Raw genomic sequence first — 19,430 nt, forward strand, 5'->3', positions numbered from 1 at the left:
TTTCACTCCTTTTTTTGTTTTGTTTTGTTTTGTTTGAGACAGGGTCTCAGAAGCTGTCTCTCAGCTAGTCTGGAACTTGCTGTGTATGTACACTAGGCTGGCCTTGATCTCAGAGATCTACCTCCTCTGGTTTCTGAGTAATAGGATTAAAGGTGTACATCACCACACCTGACTTCTTTATAATAATATCCTACTGTGTAACTATAACACATTTTAATTCACCCACTGATGAGCATTTAGGTTATTTCCACTTTTCTGTGATTATGAATAATATTGCTATGCACATGGGTAACATCTGACAATGCCAGATAGTCATGTTGCTTTCCTTAACAAAACTAGGCAGGAATATATGAAGAAATGGGGAATGTTTGCTTAGCAACACTGTCTTTGTCACAGACATACATTTATATACATTTTACACCATAACACATAATACAGCAATATACTATGTTGGTTGTACAATCATCATAAATATGTTAAAATATGTATTATACTGGCTAGATGTGGAGAATAGATTGTAGTTGATAAAGATGAATCAGGGAGACTATTAGAAAACTAGATATGTTAGTAAAGAAGTTACTATTGATTAGGATAAGTGGCTGCAATGGAAGTTGGGAGAAAGAAGTGAATAAGTTATACTTTAGACAGAGATGACAGGTTTTGATAAAAGGATATGCTTAAAGTGGAAAAGAATGACTTCCAGTTTTCTAACTTGAGGACCTGGTAGTCTTCAACTTAGAGAAAGAACAGATTACCTTAGCATTATTAGTAGAAACAATGAGAATCGTATTGTGCAGGTTTTTTGTTTTGTTTTTGTTTTTGAAAGTCTTGATCTCTAGTCTAAGCTAGCCTGAAACTCATTATAAAGCCCGGGCTGGCCTCAAGCTTGTTAATCCTCCTTCCTCAGTCTCTCAAATGCTGGGATTACAGATGTGAGCCACTATGCCCAGCTGAACAGTTCTTTTTCAACATACTAAAGTGAGGCTCAAGGGGCTGGAGAGATGGCTCAGAGATTAAGAACACTGACTGTTCTTGCAGCAGATCCGGGTTCGAATACCAGCACCTACATGGCAGCTAACAACTATCTGTAACTCCGACAATCTCTTCTGTCCTCTGCAGGCATTGCACGACACAAGTGCACTTACCAACATGCAGGCAATACATGCATACACATAAAATAAAAATAATAAATATTTTTTAAAAAATAGGCTCAAGCTGGGTGTGGTGGCACACGCCTGTAGTCCCAGCACTTGGGAGGCAGAGGCAGGCGGATCTCTGTGAGCTCAAGGCCAACCTGGTCTACATAGTGAATTCCAGGACAGCTGGGGCTTACAGGGAGACCCTGCTTCAAAAAGACCAGAAAAAAACAACAAAAAAAAAGGCTCAAAAGCTATAGTAACATAAAGAGTTGTGAAACTCTGGAGGTTGTAACTAAAATAATGACCTAGCAAGCATGTCTAAGCTGTGGACCATGGGTCACATGTGTCCAGGGTAGCTATGAATGCTGCCTACCACATTTGCAGATGACAATATAGTGTCACAGTGTCAAAAGGTTGGACCCCCCCCCAATAAAGAGATCTACTAGCCCCACACATTTGCTTTTCTTTCTGATATACTGGCTCACTGTACATTCTACTTGAAGTATTACGCTTTTAAAAATATTTTACTTAGTATTTTTATCTTATGTGTATTCCCTGCATGTATGTAAGTGCACCCATATCATGCAATGCCTGTGCAGGTCAGAAGAGGGTGTCGGATCCCCTGGAACTGGAGTTACAAAGTTATTAGGCACCATGTAGGTGCTGGGAATCAAACCTGGGTAAGAGCAGCCAGTGCTCATAACATCTAAGCCATCTCTGCAGCTTATTTTATTCCAACTTTTTATTCTAACGTTAATAGTCTCACTAATTTTTTTCTGGTGCATTCATAAGTGGACTCTTTTTAAATTTTCAATTAATATTATTAAACTACATTTATATACAGAATGGAGCCATTTTAAGTCTTATAACCTCTGAAAAATATACACTGATGTAACTACCACCATCATTAAGATGTAGAACATTCATTAAGTTCCTGCATGTGTCTCTCCAGTTGATGTCTACTCCACAACCCTAACCAAAAAGAATCACAGTCATCCCTTGGTATCTGTGAGACTGTTTTCAGAATCCAAACATTTCCCAATCCTCCAAGATACCTAAATCTGCAGATGCTCAAGACTGTCATATAAAATGGTACTGTACTTGCATATAACCTGTGCACATTCCCCTTTATACTTTAATCTTTGTTATTACTTATAACATCTAAAACTATACGCGTTATATAAATGACTCTTATACTGCATTGTTTAAGGGATAATGACAAGAAAAAAGTCTGTGCATGTGCAGTATTGGACACATTTTTTCCCCTCAAATGTTTTTAGTCAGCAGTTGGTTGACTCCATAGATACACAACCTGTGGATATGAAAGAAACGCGTGTGTATAGATACATATTCATAAATTTTATTCATCGTGCTTTTTGTTAAGATGAAGTTTTAAATCAATATAGCACAATTCAACATCATTCTTTCTGGAGGTTTTTGTTTTCTTTTTTCAGAGAGAGAGGGAGGGAGGGAGGGAGGGAGGGAGGGAGAAAGCTGAATGTTGCATGCAGTGTGCCTCACTGGGATGGATCTGGACTCTTGGAAGCTTAACTCTTAACATTTGCCTACAAATGAACCTGGAGTACTTCTTTAGAGGTTCTACTAGGGGAATGCAGCTGCTTTTATACTCTTGATGGACGAATGAAGGTCAGCCTCTTCAACCTCATATGCAGCATCAGGAGGGACACACATAGAACACTCACGGAGGAAGGGGACACTCACCTAGCCAGCCAAATCAACCACAGTAATCAATGGGGTGACATGTCATAGCCAGATCACTCTCATAGCCAAAGTTCTTTGTTCTTAGGTAATACGCAGTCTGAAAGTTTTAGATTTTTGGTTTTCAATTTTCATCATTAGGATTTATCTAATCCTAATGTATGGTGTCAGATAAAGATCAAAGTTCATATTTTTAACCAACTGCTAATAATTAGCATAATTTATTACTTTCCAATTTACTCACAAATACTTCATCAGAAATGAACACAAGACCTTTAAATTCAAATCTTTGATTCTGCTTTTTGTAATAACAAAAATCAGAAGAGAGAACTGATAAAACACCTATTCATAATAAAATATTAATTGCACTGAAAATGAACCAGGCTGTATCTACGAGCTGGATGTATTCTATAAAAATGAATAAAAATATGTAAAGGTGTATGTGTGTGATGCTGGGGTTACTTAGTTTTAAGTAGGCTTTCATATCTTAGCTTTTGTGAATATTGCTGTTTTCATTTTCCACCTTTTTCCTTAACAAATAGACACCTCACTACAGTTATTGAACTTTGGAGTTACTCAAAACTTGGCCCTAAGCTATCTTCTCACCAGTGTTTGTTCTAGTCTGGCATGTTTAATCATATCCCTAATTTCACAATCTCAGGAGATGTCGCCACCTTGTACTGACATATGCAAGTCAAATAGGAGTCACTCATTCATTGTATCATATTCTTTTCCCATATTTGATTTAACAATTGTGTCTACTTTGTTTCTTGAATATATTCATCTGTCTTACACTCCACTATCACCCCATAGTGTATCATGTATACATTTCATCTCTTACCTAAACTATATGCATGCATCAAAAGCTCCCCCTACACTTCAACCACCCTCTAATCCATTTCTTAATACTAGTCACAGTATTACTTTGTTTTTTTAAAATAAAAACTTAGCTCTGAATCATTGTAATAAACTTTGCATCACCAAGACTAACAATCTTCCCTCTTTTTCTAGCTTTGTCTCATGTCCTGTATGTATGATTATCTCACCTCACTGGCACTTTTGTTCTTTTAAGCACCCTGTCGTCTCATTGCTGTAACACCTTCATCGGTACACACCACCTCTATAGGATGCACTTTCAACTGCTCCTCTATCCCATCCCACTGTCTCTTAGTGTCCCTTTCAAGCCTTGTATCCTCAGGGACTATGCTGCAAAGTCAGAAGTCATAATCTTTAGTTTGAAAGTACATGACTATGTCTTGATGATTTAATGTCTTCTCTGCCACTTCACTATAATTCCATGATAGCAGGAAATGTTATCATTAGCATCCACCATAGTTCTATGCACTTAGTGAGGATTCTGATGAATAAATCATTTAGGGATACATTTCAAAGGCAATATGTACTATAGCCGCTAGAGGTCACCTTGCTTCTATTTTGGGGTTTTCTGGAATACATTTGTGTAGCTTCAAGGTACTTTTCTTTTAGCTTCAAGATACTTTAAAAATAAACAAAAAGCCCGTGTTTTATGCTTAATAATTTATTATACACAAATTGCAATGACTTAAAAAATCAACATTTATGATACTTATTTTATTATAGTCAAGCCCATGTGTATTAAGCAGTATTTCTATATATTTCTCTTTAAAGGTAATCACTTTTTATTCTCATTTATTTCAAAAGAAAATTTCACTGGCATAGTTGTTTGGAAACCCAAAAATGAGTGAATAACTAATAAAACTTAAAACAGACATATTCATTTACCTATAAAAGTTATCTACTTTACACCTGTGAGATATTTACCATACACTAAAAACTAATTAGATACCATTAAGGCATTAAACCAACCAAATATTTGCATTTGTCATTTGTGGTTATTTTACAGCTATCAAAACATTAAAATAAAGTCAGGTATGGTGGTGCACACCTTTAATCCCAGCACTCAGGAGGCAGAGGCAGGTGGATCTCCATGAGTTCAAGGCCAGCCTGGTCTACATAGTGAGTTGGGGCCACAGGGAGACCCTGACTCAAAAGATAAAAAAAAAAAAAAAAGAGCAAAATTCCACAATAATTTGGGCAGTGTTTGAGACAGGGTCTCACTATGGGGTCCTAGTTGGCCTGGAACTATGTAGACCAGGCTGTTCTCAAACAAATAAGTCCGCCTCTCCCGGCCTCTGAGTGTGGGGATTAAAGGCATGGGCGTCTCCAAAAACAATTTTTAACACAAAAATAATGGAAATGCTTGGAAAAGAAGCTATCTTTTACATTTTTATTGCTAAGATAAAACTTCAATTACTACCATTAGTCACATGACACATTAGCCAAAAGGCTTCAATATGGGTAAATCTTCCAAAGGAGAAATAAAATTTCCCAATATTATTAATAAATTATAAGTAGAGATCAGAAATTTTTAGTATTTACTCTATTTATGCATTTTAATCAACAATTAAAACTACATATGCATGATGTGGAGAGACAGAGGACCCTACTGGAAAAATTGTCAGTTGATTTGCTGAGGATTTACAAAGTTAGATAAGTCCAACGGTTACAGATAAGGAATTAGACATCCTAACTACAGATGTGTAGATCAAGTCAGCCACGGAAGAACATCTACATTCAACTTCTTACAACCCTGAGGGATACATTTTAAATCTATTTTCAATTTGTGCTTTAAAATTCAGATCCTAAATTAAAGATATTGCTTCTTTTAACCCTATTGACATAATTGCTTTTTCATGTTTTATCTGCTAAACGGTTTATATTTGCTTTTTAACCTGGCCAAATGCTTTCAATATCCAATAATATTTTATAGGAATGACTTTTACAATATGGACATACTCTGGACAAAAGACTTTTCCTTAATCATGCAACCAAAAAGTTAATCTTAGCTTGTTATACACAAACTCACTGAGCCTTGAGCATCTCTCATAACCTGTAACAGTCTGAATGCCTCATGATCCTTCCTTGCCCTTGACCCAAAACAATTATGAATATGCATGTGTTTATGTTTTGCATTTTTGTTGGCAGCAACAAGGATTAACCCATTTTTAATGCAAATGACAAGAATAAAATTGATAACATCTGCTTGTGGGGTGTGTGTGTGTGTGTCCTGTTCTTGGCAATAACACAGTAACACTGTTATTAGCTAATAACTGACCATACTAACATTACTGCCAGCCAGCAACCAGTTACGTGATAAGAACATTCACAGTTCTATGTACTTTCATTATCCCCCTTGGCAGAGAAATGTAAGTGAGGTGGAGAGAATTCAGGTTCAAACTTCTTCAGTGTCTCACAATGAATAATGTATATAATTGAGATTCAACTTAGGCACTTCTGCCAGGAACAATTCTCCTCAGCAACCTTGAGTATAGACTTCTAAAATTCACCATTACAAAGATGGAAATACAGAGCACAATCCATTTCTATTCATTTCTATATTTTGTGCCATTCATTAATCCTCACTCCTTTATTTCAGAAATTGGTTCCATTTTCAATCTATTTGGCAAACTCAATCAAAATAATCCTTTTTGCCAAGAAATATGAAACAGAATACTGGCCATTTTATATGATTTCCATAAATATTGGAAAACCCATTCATCAATAAATAGCACAGAAGAGCATTACAAGCTAAAGTTTTATGTAAAAAAAAATACATTCTTAGTACTAACACTATTTTTTGATTCACTTACAAAACAGCAGGCTCCCTTTGGGTCTCCCCTCCACTTCACATCCCCGACTTCCCCCTCCCACATCATATCACATATAAGACTACTATTAGAAAAGCGTCTAGGAACAAATCAAACACCACCAATAACAACAACAACAAAACTCTGAAAACCTCATTCAAATGAAAATTTTAGTTTATTGAGACTGATGAAACTGAAATTAAATCCTACACTTAAACAATAACTGGCCTAAAGTTATATAACAATGCTTTATTTTAATTTTTCCACAAAGTTAAGGAAACACTTTGGCGCTTCCATGTAATACATAACATAGCAGGTGATCATAAATACCGTTGCTTATTTGTTTTGGTGCCTGTAAGAAACTATAAGGTAGGAAAAGAAATCTAAAACCAGCAAAAGTGGCAGTTTGTAACAAAATAGAAGATACCAGGAATAGTAGTCAAATAGCAGGGAAAATATTCCTTTATCACCTCAGTCTGTAATCAAGGAGTGATACACAAGATTAAGTTTTGTTGACTTCCAAACTTATGAATATGCTCATTTTATGTGCTAAGGCTGCATAAAGGAAATCAAGTCTCTGCACTGCATCCAATTTTAAAAACGGCAAAGATCCACAATCAAAGCCTTCATTCTAGCCTAAATTAATAACTCAGAGAAGTTGGGGAACATTGTGGCAAAAGAAGGGCTTTGGACATAAGACAGGTGATGTTATTTGCACTGGATGTGTATTAGTGGAGTGAACCTGACCCGGTCATCGAAGCTGTCCAGGCTTGAGTTTGCTCACCTCTACTGCTAAGACAGTGCTAAATAATCTGAAAAGTTCCAGTGCTGTGAACTGCACATTAAACACCAAGGGTTTCCAGAGCACTTAGTTTGCTGTCCAAGTCCAGGCTGTTCACAGATCAGTCCACAGACAACTCGAAACCCAAGCGTTCCGAGCACGCTCCACCTGCACCCTGCAATATTCCAGGTCTAACTCCCGCGCGAGAAGGCACCCTCACTGGAACTGCAAGGAGGCGGTGCTTTCACTAGGCCTCCAGGATCGGAAAGCAACTAGGAAAGACAGGAAGCCTTCCAACTACTGTCCTGGGCGCTTGCTGTCTCGCGGGGCAAAGGAAAGTGACAGTAAACAGCGGCAGAAAGGAAAGCTTGTGAACGGAGCTGGAACATGAAGTCACCGAGCTAGCGCCACAGCACCACGGCGCAGGTCCCCGGACTTTACCTGGGGCTTCTCCGGGTCAGGCCCGATTTCAAGAACGAGGCCTCCTCAGCACGAAGGCAAGACGCAGGGCCCAGAAAGGTCTCGGGTAGGGTTTCCCTCAGCCCAGTCAAACCACAGCCGAAAGGATATCCCAGAGCCACCTCCACATCCACGCCTCCACAGCGGAACCTCCCCGACACGCCCCAGGCCCGGGCATATCTCGCGATAACTCTCGGGTCACGCCCCCGTAACTCCAGCCAATCCGGGAGGAGTTGTGGGCGGACCTTTGACTTTGGGTTCCACGCGGGCCCTTCAATCTCGAGACTCTAGCGCCGAGAGGGGCGGGGCTGGGGTGGACAGGGGCGGGGCGGGACGAGGGCGGGGTACGTCCAGTTCTCGCGAGATGGGGGACCAGGAAGACGCCTACAGAGCCGGCTGCTGTTGCAGCGGCGGCTGAGGCGGCAGGTTCTGCTGTATACAAGCCCTCCTGTCTCCCAGCCCCGGCCTGGTCGCTAGGTGGGAAGGAGGGACGTGGTCCGGCCAGGGCTGTGTAGATGCTCCGTGGCTCCTAAGTCCAAGCAAATATTCAGGTTGCGGCCTGTAGGAGCCAGTCAGGGAGGCGCCCACACTCCTGACAGGGGTAAGATGGCGGCGATGGCGCCGGGAGGTGGAGGTAGCGGTGGCGGTGGTGTGAATCCATTCCTCAGCGATTCCGATGAGGACGACGACGAGGTAGCGGCGACCGAGGAGCGGAGGACAGGACTTCGACTGGGTGCGGGTGTCGGCCTAGATCCTGGCTCTGCGGGCTCGCTGTCGCCACAGGACCCCTTGGCCCTGGGGAGCGGCGCGCGGCCAGGCCTCCCTGGGGACACGGTCGCCGTTCCACTGACCCTGGGGGGCAGCGGAGAGACCCCGGCCCGATTGTCAATCGATGCCATCGCCGCCCAGCTGTTGCGCGATCAATTCTTGCTGACTGCCCTGGAGCTGCACACAGAGCTACTGGAGAGCGGCCGCGAGCTGCCACGGCTGCGCGACTACTTCTCCAATCCCGGCAACTTTGAGAGGCAGAGTGGAACCCCGCCGGGGTTGGGGGCCCCCGGCATCCCTGGAGCATCCGGCGTTGGAGGCGCTGCGGGTCGCGAACCGAGTACGACTTCGGGCGGAGGACAGCTCAGTAAGTAGATGCAGCCTGGCACTCCCGCACTAGCTTGTAGAGATTGACAGTTACTGTGAAGGGCTTTTGTGGGCGGCTGCTGTGTTTGGGGACGCTAGAGAATATTGGGTGGGATGGAGGTCTGTGCACTGGAAGCCAAAGGATCTCTCAGTGATGGTTGTTTCTTCTTCCTCCAATTTGAGCTGATGCTTCGTCTCCTCCTGCCTCCCCTCTAGGTGTCAGGACCCATAACATCAAGAGTTTCCAGTTTTACTGGCTGTTACAGCACTCTAAAAGGCTTCCTTATTGCTTAAGCTTTTTGCTCCAAGCAATTTTCCTTTTTCCCCATTCTGTTGAGTCTCTAACACTACCAGGAAATGTTTCTCAGTAGTTATGATTCACTGAAGAGAAAGAAAGGAACTGGAAATGCTGCTCTCTGCCAAAGGCAGGTGCACTAAGACCTGTTGTCTTAGGGAGATTTCTCACACCAAAATTGGTTTTTCCATTAATATGTACAATGAATATAGAATAATAAAAAAAAGAAGGAAATGGTGCATAAAACTTGTTCTACTTAAATAGTTGCCACATAATTCAGTTTTTACTACCCCAATTTCAGTAGTATTCAAACACTAAAAGGATCTTCTGCCTGCATTCTGTCTCACCACGCTACCACTATGAAGGACTTTTTTCCCCTCAGAAGGTAGGGATTTACTCTTTTACCCCACTACAATCATTTTTAGCAGCAGAGTTACCACTGATCCATTCATTATTTATGTATAAGCTCTTCTGTAGCTAAACGTACTGTACAGTTTTCTATATTCTTCATGTAATAGGCATCAGATTTTCTACACACTAATGCTAATATTTTTGTGTGCTCTGTGAGGCCAACTGAAATTTACTAACAAGTACTGATACTGAATTTTCAATCTGTAGCCTAATTGATTTTTTTTAGGTGTCTATAATTTTGAATGATTCCAAAGACTTAAATTACTAACTTAGATGTAATGGGACTGCCAAGAGTACATTGTCTTATCAAGGTAAATCCTAAGTATATTTTTGGATCGGAATTTTCTAGGTAAGTAGAAATGTCCTTAGTCCAGGTGTAGGGTAATTTTCCTTTTCAGGAGATTTTCTTATTGCTGACTCTTTTTTTTTTTTAAGAGTACAAAATATGACAAAGAGAAGCATAACAAAATTCTTTTGTAGTTTTTTAAGTGTCTAAATTGGGGCTGGTGAAATGGGAGTGGTTAAGAGCACTGACTGCTTGTGAGCCAGGGTTCAGCACCCACAGGGCAGCAAACAACCATCAGTAAGTAACTCCAGGTCCAAGGGATTAGAGACACCCTCTTCCAGCCTCCACAGGCGCTAAGGTTTACAAACATGGGCAAAACACTCATACACATATAATATAAATAAATAATTTAGAAATAAGTAAAGTTTCTAAGTTATCTAATGATCATCGCCTGACAAACTTACTCCCTCAGAACCCAGCATACATGCCAGTTTCTTTTTTAAATATTTTATTGATTATTTTTTTCATTTTATGTGTACGAGTGTATTGCCTGCATATATATATATAAGCGCACTTGTGTCATGCAGTGCCCGAGGAGGTCAGAAAAGGGTGTTGGATCCCCCGGAACTGAAGTTACAGAGAGTTATTAGCTGTCATATGGGTGCTGGTATTCGAACCTGGATTTTCTGCAAGAACACTGTTCTTAACCTCAGCCATCTCTCCAGCCCCACGCACATGTCACAAATATTTTCAGTACTCTTGAGGATGTTAGTTTAACCTACATCATGAACCTTGAGCTCTTTTGCATATGATTTGATGCTGGTAATGATTGGATATAATTCATTTGTGAGTGGATCTTTTCTCCCTCTCCCCTTTTCCCAGTACTAGGGATTAAACCTAGGGGTGGGTATTCTAGAAAAACTGCTGTATCTTCAACCGTGTGTGTGTGTGTGTGTGTGTGTGTGTGTGTGTGTGTGTGTGTGTGTGTGTGTGTAAGAGAGAGAGAGTATGATACATGAGTTTTTTCGTGGGTTCTTGTTCATCACACACACACAGGCCGCAGGATGTGTGTGGAGATCCAAAGACATCCTTACCTGGTCTTTCCATCTTGTTCACCACTGCCAAGCCGGGCTAACTGGCCTGAAAGCTTCTGGAGATACTTTGGCCCTGCATTCCATTTCTCTTTAGGGGGTACATTGGGATTATAGAGCAGACACATGATTTTATGTAGGTTCTGGGGATCTAGACTTGGGTTGTCAGGCTTGTACAGCAAGCCCTTTTACCATCTGAGCCATCTCTTCAGCCTCTTTGCCCTTTTTTCATTTTCCATTTTTAAAATGGGATTTTCTAATTTGGCCTTGAACTTACCAAAACTTCTACTTCAGCCTGCTCCATGCTAGGATTCTAGGCCTGCACTGTGCAGGGGGACTTGGAGAGCTTGCTCTGGTCATCTTTCTCTAACTCTTCTTTCCTATGAAATCTTCTTCCCTACATTTTCTCTGAACTCATTGAGGTACTCATTTCTTTCCTGAGTATCACAGATGTCATGATTTTCTTCTGTAGTTCTTCCTCTTCCACTTCACAGAGGAGTTCTGTTCTATTAAGTTGAGATTGGGGTTAATAGTACTTTTGCCTTCTGAGAGAGAAAGCATCAATAGAATATTTCTATCATTTATTATGTTCACCATTTTTTCACTGAATGATATTCTATACTCTGCAACATTCACATTCCCAAATCAATCTACTGTGTAACTGTCATAAGTTTGAGTTTGAAAACTGATGTTAAGCACTGTAGAAATTTTTTCTTGTATTAAACAGTATGATCAGTTAAGACTTCCGAAGATCCGAAAAGTTCATTCATATTCTTGAGCTAAAAAAGGGGGTTTTATTTGGGGTTTGACTTGGGTTATTGTCCCCCCCCCCCGCAGCACTAGATATCAAACTTTATGTTCTTGCTAGAGAGACAAAACTAAACTAAAACATGAAAGTTATAGAACAGTGTTCTGTGAGGAAGATAATATTTAAAATTTTTAAAAATATTTTATTGTTTTTATTTTATGTTTATGAGTATATTGCCTGAATTTCTTTATACCCATGTCACCAATGCCCTTGTAAGTCATAAGAGGGCATTGGATCTCCTGGAAGTGGAGTTACAGACAGTTGTTAGCTGCCATGTGGGTGCTAGGAATTGAACCTGGGTCTTCTGCAAGAACAGCCAGTGCTCTTAACCACTGACCCATCTCTCCAGCCCCTCTTCTTACTTTTAGTCATTTTTGCAGTGCTGAAGATGAAATCCAGGGTCTTGAACATCCTACCAAGGCCTCTACCACTAACCGCATCCCCAATCCAGTGTTTATTTTGTTGTAGACAATTGATTATTGATTATAGAAATGAATCCTATGGAGAAAGTAAAATTTAAGTTTGAGCTTCAAGGATGAGAGAAAATTTTAATAAATAGAATTATTTGGCTATATTTAAACCCTTTATCCTAAGGAAAAGGAAACAGGGTAAAGGAAAGATAATCTTTAGGCTTTCCTTATGTAAAGCATCATCTGGACACATTCAACTCCCTGCTTACTGTTATCTAGCTCACCACATAATGCAGTTTCATTTGGAGAGTTGAAAAAATACTGTATGACATTTCAAGCTCTTGTGACACTCTATAAGGAAGTAAGATAGGCATATTTGTCTGGGAAAACACCTTATTACTGTCAAAAATTTAAATTGCACTTTCTGTTATTTAGAGAAGAAAGATAAGGGTCAACTGCAGAATACATATGCTTGTGTATGCTTTCTTGCTCACAGCCTACATTAGTTATTTGGTATATTTTAAAATAAAAACTAAATTTGGATATGTTTGATGAAAAATTGAGAAAGATCTTATTTTAGCAGCCTGCTTTTTCACAAGTAGGTGGATTTTTTGTTCGTTTGTTGAGTTTTCTCCCCACCCCCAACTTCTACCTAAAAATACTGTGAATTTTGGTGAGAAATGTGACTTTTAATTATTCACACAGAAAACTTAGCTGAAAACCAAAAAGGTTTAAAAACTACTAGGAACATTGTGCTTGAAAGTCACTTAAGAGAGAAGTCACTGGAGAGAGATGACTCAGAAGTTAAGAGCATTGACTGCTCTTGCAGAGGACTCAGATTCTGTTCCTAGTACCTCCATATTGGCTAACAGTCGTCAGTAACTCTAGTTCCAGGGGATCTGACGCCTTCTTCTACCTTCTTGAATATTATAGGACAGGGTACACTTACATACATGCAGGCAGAACACCATACACATGAAAAAAAATTAAAAGTCACATGAAGAATTTGAACATGAGGAATAGCATAGCATAATTAGTTAAGACTAGAACTCCGGGCATTGTGGTACATACCTTTAATCCCAGCACTCAGGAGGCAGAGGCAAATGGCTCTCTATGAGTTCGAGACCAGCTGGGGCTATGGGGAGACCCTGTCTCAAAAAGACTGTTGGATAGCTTTAGTGTCAATTTGACACACCTGGGTTGAGGGAGCCTCAATTGGAAAATTGCCTCTATTGGACTGGCCTGTGCCATGTCTAAGGGGCATCTTCTTGATGAGTGATGTGGGAGGGCCCAGCCCACTGTGGGTGGTGCCACCCATGGGCAGGTGGGCCTGTGTTGCGTAAGAAAGCAGGCTGAGCAGAGGCCAGGGGAGTAAGCCAGTAAGCAGCATTCCTCCATGGCCTGTGCTCCAGCTCCTGCTTCCAGGTTCCTGCCCTGAGTTCCTACCTTGGCCTCCCTGATGAACTGCGACCTGGGAGATGTAAGCTGAATAAACCCTTTCCTCCCCAAGTTGGTATTGGTCACAGTGTTTTGTCATAGCAATGGAAAAACAAACTAAGACAAAGACCAAAAAAAATTTTTTTAAAGACTAGAACTCAGAAGCTAAGTATGGTGGCACACCAGTGTAATTCTAACACTACAGAGGCAGAAGCAGGAAGATGAGTTCAAAGCCAGGCTGGACTACATAGCCAGTTGCAGATTTGTCTGGACAATATGAAGCCCTGTATCAAAACAAATGGGCACACAGAGACTTTGAAATCAGGCTGGCTTGATTCCTGTTTCTGCCACTTTTCTACCTTTTGACTCTCCATCACAATTTCTTCATCTGTAAAATGAGGTGGTGCCTACCTCACAGGGGTTACCATGAAGGTCAGCCGAGTTAACATTTCTCAGACCATCAGCAAGAAGTATGTAAGTATAAAGTAAATCATTAAAAGGCAAACATAATTTTTGCTTTTGTAGTATTTCAATAAAATCTGCTGCCATACAGTTAGTGCATTATGCTTTATATCCATGAAGGCTTTTTACCTGTGGTGTAGGGATTTATTACATTCATGTTAAGTTATGCTTTAAATCTAACTTCTTGGGCAGTAATTCTAAAATTTTATTTTATTTTATTTTATTTTATTTGGTCTTTTTGAGACAGGGTCTCCCTGTAGCCCTAGCTGTCCTGGAACTTGATATGTAGAACAGGCTGGCCTTGAACAGCCTGCCTCTGCCTCCCAAGCACTGGTATTAAAGCTATGCACCACCACATCTAGCTAGTAATTCTAAATTTTATAAGTAAATTACCAAAAAATTTTTGCTTTTATTTGAAAACAACTAATATTTTTAAAATAAATGCATGTTGCCATTTATAGAGCATGTATTATAAAAACCCAGGAATTTAAAGAGAAAAAAAATGACCCTCTCTTCCTCCCCTCTGTTCCTCTCTCTCCTTCTCTGTCAGAATATGTTTTTATTTGTTTGTTTTTGTTTATTATTTTTAAAATGGGATCTTGCTCTATACCCTAGGCTGGCCTTGAATTTGAAATCTTCTTGCCACAACCTCCTGAATTCTGAGATTATAGGTGTGTGCCACCATGCCCAGCAACATTTTCTCCTCATCGTGTGACTCAGGTTGGAAGGTGAAGAGCACTCATGCATTTTTTGTAGGATATTCTTTTAAGGACACGTTTGCAGTATCTATCACATTTTTAAAATATACATTCTTTTATCTCTAATCCCACTTCTATAATTTTTTATAGATATATTTGTATAAAATAGATTTTTAAGTAGTTTTTACAAGTAAAGATAGAAGGATTAATTAACTAAACCTAGTGATCTATATCTGCTGATGTGAAATGATCCCTAAGATACATTTTAAATTTGTTAAATTGGGGAGAAGCTATTATGTATGATATGATTTCATTTTTGTAGGAAAAGAAAGATACATGCCTATGTGTATCACACTTCTAAAAGGGTATGCACGAAAAAGTCTAACCAATGATTATTCCTGCAGAGGATGACTGCTGGTTGGTTGATGGGAGGAGACTTACTTTTCTTTGTCCTTTTATAATTTACTACAGATCACATCATAAGTGGCAGGTCTAGTATTTGAACCCAGATAGCTATATTATTGTCCCACAAATGCTGCATTACATTATGTCTGCTTTAAGAGACACAACCTGGCAAAGGTTAGGTCATTTCAGAATACGATCATGCAGAGAATCTTAATAACTCTGAGTATGTCTTCTTCACTTAAAATGGCCAGTCAGCACCAGAAAGCAAGCAAGGTGATGATACAAAATGGATTATTTGAAGGATAAAATGAGAAAGGATAGTACCATATTAAGGGAGAGGTGAATGTTCTGCCAAGAGCATCTCTTCATTTCATCAAGTGGTCATACTGCACATCACTGAACTTAACCAAAATCAGGACAGTCATATAGTAAGATTTTAATACATCCAGGCCCATCCAGGATCATCAGCTAAGCATCCACCCAGAGTCAAGCACATTTATCAACTGCTCTGAATTACATCACCTAGCAAGACCAAAGTAGCTTGTACTATCTTTGTCAGTCATAAAGCTTAGCTACATGGTTATATGTGAGTTTCTAGCATGGCTCAGCCTTAGGAGGAGTAAAGCAAAGTTGTAATCATGGGTGAAGTCTTCCAGAATCATTTCAAAAACTACCGTAAGTCAGAAATGATGTTCATTTGTTTTTGAAACCTGCTAGTCCTGTTGTGGGTGGATAAGATTACTCAAGGTAGTATCAAGTTTTCTCTTATTTTTAACCATCTCTCAGTTCTGTGCTTGTTTGCTACCTTAGTTCATGTCTTTAGCTTTCATCTGGACCATCATTTTTAGCCTTAAAGCTTTGATCTCTTGCATCTTTGCGCTTAATTTTTTCCCTACTTCGCTATTTGTTAGTTACTATTGGTTTTTGTTGTTTTTTGACACAGGATCTCACTATATAGGCCTGGTTGTCCCAGTACTTGCTATATGGACCAGGCCAGGGTTGAACTATTCCCCGAGTGCTGGGACCAAAGGCCTGCGCCACTACACTGCTTTGTTAGTTTCTATTGTAAATGCAAACAAATTTACAAATTTCTGCACTGGAATACAAATGTGAAATTAGTAATTTTGTGCACAGTGTATAAAATATGTATTGTACAAAAAATACAACATGAAATAAATTATGATAGAGGGGTGGAGCATATAAACATGTACAGTTGCTAAAGAAAGTGTCACATAAAGGTACATATGGAACGTTTGAGAAGAGATAGAGGGTAGAAGATGTGAAAACTCTCATGCAAAGCAATTGAGAGATTACTAAAATTGATTCTTCTTTAAACTTTATTATTTTTAAATTTTTAAATTTAATTAATTTGTTGAGAGAGAGAGAGAGTGTGTGTGTGTGTGCGTGTGTGTATGTGTATGCATGCATGCCTGTAGTGTCCAGAGGACAAGTTTTTGGAGTCACTTTTCTCTTTCTACTTTTACGTGGGTAACAGGAATCCAACTCAGGTCTTCAGACTTGGAGGCAAGCGCCTTTACCCACTGAGCCATTTTGCTATCCTTTTAATTAATTTTTTAAGTTAACATACGAAGTTAAGGGTTTCATTATGACACTTCACACATACGTGATTATACTTTAACTCTTACAGCATACCCCATTGCTATCCCCCATCCCTCCCTGCTGCTCTCTTACTAGTCCCCTTTTTCTCTCTAAATTATCCTCCCTCTGCTTTCATGTCACATGTGTTCCGTTGCTCATATTTTCCCCCACCCTTCCCTGCCTTTCTTTACAATTTCTTCCTGCTTTCATAGACGCACACAAATACATACAATCATATAAATTCAAGTTCATTGTATATATACAACTTTTTTTAGAATCCATTTATCTGGGTTTCAGCATCTAGGCAGCTTCCTATTTATTTATTTTTTTAAAGCTATTGTGAATGGTACAGAAATAGCCATGGATGTATAAGTATCTCTGTGGTATGTTGCCTTCAAATTTTTTGGTGTATATACCCAGGAGTGTTGTACCTGGGTTATATGGTAGGTCTATTGTTTGTTTCTTTGTTTGTTTGTTTTCAAAACAGGTTCTCCCTGTAGCCCCAGCTGGTCTGGAACTCACTGTGGAGACCAGACTGGCCTCCATCTCACAGAGATCCTCCTGCCTCTGTCTCTCAAATATTGGGATTAAAGATGTATGCCACCATGCCCAGCTATATTGTTAGTTTTTTGAGGAACCGCCACACTGACTTCCACAGTGTCTGTATGAGCTTACATTCCTACTAACTGTATAAGCTTCCTCTTTCCTCACATCCTCACCATCTGTTATTTGTTTTCTTAATGATAGCCATTCTGGCTAGGACAAGGGCTAAAGAAGTTGAACTTTTTTTGTTCATTTGTGTTTCTTCTTTTTAAACATTTTTAAATTTTTAATTTTACATGTATGAGTGTATTGCCTGCATGTATGTAAGTGCAACTGCATCATACAGTGCCTGAAGAGGTCAGAAGAGGGTATTGGAGCCCCTGAAACTGGAGTTATAGACAGTTGTTAGCCACCATGTAGGTGCTAGAAACTGAACCTAAGTCCTCTGCAAGAGCAGCTAGTGCTCTTAACTGCTGAGCCATCTCCAGCCCCTGTATTTCTTCCTTTCACAACTGTTTCTCTGGTTCATTAGCCCATTTGTTGATTTGATGATTTGGTTGCGTGGTACTTCATTTTTTTAGTTCATTGTAGAGTCTAGATATTAGTCTTCTGTTTGGTGTATAGATGATATGTGTGTCTCTGTCCCCCATTGTCTGTCCGTCCATCCCAGTGCCATGGAGTGAACCTCAAACATGCTAGGCAAGCTCTTGGCCTCGGAGCTACATTCTCCAACATTCATTTCCTTTTTATTTTGAAAAAGGATTTTACTAAGTTGCCCAGGCAGCCATTGAGTTCAGTCTGTAGCCCAGGCAAGCCTTGAATTCTTGCCTTAGCCTCCTGAGTAGCCCTGATAACAGGGCTTGACTAGCTGGTTGTTTCACCCTCTTTTTAATTAGCAAAAGTATTCATTACAAAACATAATAATTTACAAACCTGTTTAGGATTTCTTTCCACTTAATATATGATAAAAATTGACTTTAAATACCTTATGGGTAGCAGTAAAGTTCCTCCTATAAATTTGCTTCTTTCTACCTTTCAAACCCACCTGTCTCCCTCCTTCCCTTACCCTCCCCTTCCCTCTCCCTTTCTTTCCTCCTCTTCCCTCCTTCCTTCTTCCCTCTTTCTCTCCCTTCCTCCTTTTTTCCTTCTTCCCTGCCCCTTATGGCATCCTGAAAGGAAGGTCCTGTTTATGTTTTTTTTTCACCTGAAGTTTCTCCATCCTGTAGTATTCCTTCTGAACTTGTAGGTGTTTTGTTTTGTTTTGTTTCTGTTCTACTTACGGAAATTAATTATATATACACTTGTTGAGCTTACATATAATTCTAAATAATACTGAAAAAAAATTTTGTCTTTTAAAACTTTATTTTGATGTGTATGAGCGTTTTCCTGCTTGTATGTAAGTGTACCTGTGTCATGCAGTGTCTGCAGAGGCCAAAAGAGGGCATTGGATCCCCAAAACTGGAGTGTCAGGGTCAGGTGTTAGCCACTATATGGAATCTGGTAACCCAATCCAAGGCCTCAGAAAGAGCAGTAAGTGCCCTTAACCACAGAGCAGTCTTCAGCCCACTAAATTTTGTGTCTTAAGTTGTCTAGACTTCATTTCTAAACATGTTAGTGTGAGACTTCTGTGTTACATGTCAGTGTTCTTCCCAAGTAGCTCAAGTTCCTAAAGTGGCAATTACGATCATTTATTTAACATAAACATTGAAAAGAAACTTTTTTTTTTACAGTTCAATTTATTTATTTGTTTGTTTTATTGCTGTATTTTGACATGATATTTATGAAATTATTGCCCGACTCAGAGTCACAAAGACTTATTCCTGTGCTTTCTTCCAAAAGTTTTATAGTTTTTTTTTTCGTTTTTGTTTTTTGTTTTTAATTATTTAATAACCACATAATTAGAAGAAGCATTTCACTACAACAGCATTGACATATTCAATAACAATCTCCAGAGGTAAGATACATCTCTTTGAAAAGTGGCTGTAAATTTTTAGGTTTAGAGTTGAATTAATACAGTTATACAATATTGTACTCAGTATAAACCCTATAAGACATAAAATTAAATGA

At 39.5% G+C, this 19,430-nt stretch overlaps 2 protein-coding genes across 11 annotated transcripts in view; one reads left to right on the forward strand and one right to left on the reverse strand.

Moving 5' to 3' along the window:
• Nucleotides 1-7,952, reverse strand: part of Pign (phosphatidylinositol glycan anchor biosynthesis class N) — a 171,601-nt gene extending 163,649 nt beyond the window's left edge. For all 5 annotated transcript variants that reach the window (XM_017800012.2, XM_029567167.1, XM_017800011.2 and 2 more), the window contains exon 1: nt 7,767-7,952. The gene's annotated coding sequence lies outside the window, so the exon portion shown is untranslated. The remainder of the gene's footprint in view (nt 1-7,766) is intronic.
• A 203-nt stretch (nt 7,953-8,155) lies between these two features.
• Relch (RAB11 binding and LisH domain, coiled-coil and HEAT repeat containing) overlaps nt 8,156-19,430 on the forward strand; it is a 117,740-nt gene continuing 106,465 nt past the window's right edge. For all 6 annotated transcript variants that reach the window (XR_003850744.1, XR_003850743.1, XM_008840647.3 and 3 more), the window contains exon 1: nt 8,156-8,919. Coding sequence is in view for 4 of the 6 variants with exons in the window: in XM_008840647.3 (XP_008838869.1) it covers nt 8,391-8,919 (529 nt within the window). In the remaining 2 variants the exon portion in view is untranslated. The remainder of the gene's footprint in view (nt 8,920-19,430) is intronic.

Source organism: Nannospalax galili, unplaced genomic scaffold, assembly GCF_000622305.1.
Source record: "Nannospalax galili isolate Female #2095 unplaced genomic scaffold, S.galili_v1.0 scaffold298, whole genome shotgun sequence".
Lineage (NCBI taxonomy): Eukaryota > Metazoa > Chordata > Mammalia > Rodentia > Spalacidae > Nannospalax > Nannospalax galili.